The sequence below is a fragment of the Morone saxatilis genome, unplaced genomic scaffold (assembly GCF_004916995.1).
Source record: "Morone saxatilis isolate NCDOM2014 unplaced genomic scaffold, NCSU_SB_2.0 Contig5, whole genome shotgun sequence".
NCBI lineage: Eukaryota > Metazoa > Chordata > Actinopteri > Moronidae > Morone > Morone saxatilis.
Window position 1 is genome coordinate 12870838 of NW_023340095.1, and position 2513 is coordinate 12873350.

The 2513-nt window shown below is 40.9% G+C and overlaps 1 protein-coding gene across 1 annotated transcript in view; it reads right to left on the bottom strand.

Moving 5' to 3' along the window:
* The window catches only part of LOC118339165 (potassium voltage-gated channel subfamily H member 7-like), a 34747-nt gene extending 32530 nt beyond the window's left edge, over positions 1–2217 (bottom strand). The window contains exons 1-2 of the mRNA XM_035676722.1: positions 2142–2217; positions 1557–1787 (exon numbers count right to left, since the gene is read on the bottom strand). Of these exons, the coding sequence (XP_035532615.1) occupies positions 1557–1787; positions 2142–2217 (307 nt within the window). The remainder of the gene's footprint in view (positions 1–1556; positions 1788–2141) is intronic.
* Between the last annotated feature and the right edge of the window lie 296 nt (positions 2218–2513).

Here is a 2513-nt window from a genome sequence, read left to right on the forward strand (position 1 = left end):
AAACAATCTATTTTAACAGTGTAGCAGCTGGCTCTTGGTTTCTTCCTGATTAGCAAAAAAACAAAGTAAAAAAAAAAACCCCAGCCTTGGCTGATGGCTGCTGATGGTAGATTAAACATGTATCCATGGCCTAGAATCTAATCAAACTCACAATGAAAAATTAAAGCCCTGGCTCCTTATGATTAAATAAAACATCACGTCTCTTTTTTTCCAGTAGGGACTCCTCATATACTGCTGTTGCTTCTGTACATGCCTTGGAAGTTATTACAGAGTAAATAAAAGGAATTCAAAGCAACTATATCACACCAATGTTGGCCTCTGGCACAAAATGAATATAATAAAGCATGTTCTTGTGCTGTTCTGTAAGAGGAGTACTGTTGGCTTGACTCTGTACAGCTATGTCATGCTGACCATAAAAAGCTCATGTGAGAATGGCAGGAGGTGGTCAATCCGGGGATTTATGCCACTGAGCGGTAACATCGTATTAATTCCCTCTGACTCAGGATTGCTGTCTCTGCAGTGCACCATTCATACCAGGACATAGGATTGGCCAAAAATGAATGACAAACACCGGTCCAGCATTAAAAGGAGAGCATTTTTATGCAAAGCTGGCAAAGCTGTAGCCTATCACATGTACAGCAATTTTACAGATAAGCGGATTGATCCACCGTCTACTAAATCTGCTGTACACCTTTGCTGCAAACCACAGAATGGCTGAATGAATCATGGATCTTCATATACACAGCAAGTGTATTTTATTTGACAAGTGTAAAGCCATAAGACATAAAGCATAATAAACTTTAAAAGGACAGCATGTGAGCTCTGTCTCTACACCACCATCTCTCATTCTGTCCATCAAAACACAAAAACTGCATCATGTTATCAACCGACATAGCACCTATTGCTGTTTCTATTTCTGTGTTAAAATCAAAACTAAGAAGAGGGGCACAGCATAATTTTGGCAACCACACTTTTTCTTCTGTGCCACACCAGGCACATGATGCTATGAGTCAAGGAAGGTGGCAAAAAGAATCTACATTCACTGTGTTTCAATATGTTTTCACAAGGAGACTGTCACATTGACTATTATACCTCCTTTGTAATGTATAAAATCAAACATTATGACATTAGTATGATAGAATTTTCACACCACACCACCACAACCATTTCCCAATGTGTTATTGTTTAGATGTGGATATGAAATGGAGAAACGTGTTTTTCTAATATTTTTGTTTTGGACTATCTTATGACTATCTTATCTTTATTCAAACCCCTCTGGATGCATGAGGTGGATCAAAGTTATGTGGATCTCTTTACTTTCACATCAATACCTGCATAATCTTGACTGCTCTTTCTGTTTTCCTCTATCAGGGTTAAAGTCTGAAGCACATCTTGTAACTGACTCAGGCTGGTTAGTAACAGACTGACAGGCCACATTAAGAAGTGGACATAGTGAAGAGCTGCAGAAGGTGCTTTTTCAGGAGCAAAAAAAGAGCCTTCTGGGCTTCCAGGAGTTGCTGTGAAAGCCACACTTTAGTGCCAGGACACTGACTCACCATCCTTCCGATAGTAGGTGATCTCCAACTTGCGCTCCTCGGACCCAAGCACAGCCTGAGACACCTGGCTGATGGCCTCTTTGTCGGTCAGGTCACCGTGGAGGAAGTCACAGGTGCATGGCTTCTGCATGATGTCCGGTCTCGAGAAGCCCGTCATCTCACAAAAGCCATCGTTGCAGTATATGATTGCACAATTCTCCACCCTGGCATTGGCTATCAAGAATTTGCGGTCTGCAGGAAAAAAGAAAAAAAAAGTATGCACTGTGTACTTGCGTGTTGTGGCACAGCTTCCCCCAGAACTTGCACCATGGTTTCACCTCACAAATAAAACCAATCATCAATTAAGTTGATCAAGTTCACTGGCACTGTATAGAAAATAAGTAACCTACTAATGATTCTGTTCACCGAACTTCATACAAAAAACTCAACAATTCAGTCTTTTGATTGTCTTTTTAAGGAAGAAAGTCATCCTAACATGTTTTTTTAATGCAATTTTATCACAAGATTCATTTTAATTTGTCAAATCATTTACTTTATAGTATTCTCTCTCTCGTATCAGAAATTGCACATCAAGAAGATACTTACTCTGACCCTCGAATTTCCGAATAATTAATCCAAGGAATGTGTTTTGTGGCGCAACGTGACCTCTTCTTACAGGCATGTTGATACACAGAATATCCCACGATTTCCAGTTGAAAAAAAAAAAGAAAAAGCGCCTTTACAAGTAAATCCCGAAGTTACAGATGTTGGCTCTTCGTGCCGTTTCCTTCATCACAGACCATAGCCGACGCGATCGCTCTTTTCCCACTTCAAATGACCTTCCCACTTCGCCGAGGAGTTCCTTAGCCTGCTTGTATGCCGGAGCATGTAAATGCCTCCCTGAAACGCACGGAATCGGGGAGGATTGCTGGAGTTACATTCAGTTCGCAAAGCATTTCGCTGTTGAGGATGGGTGCG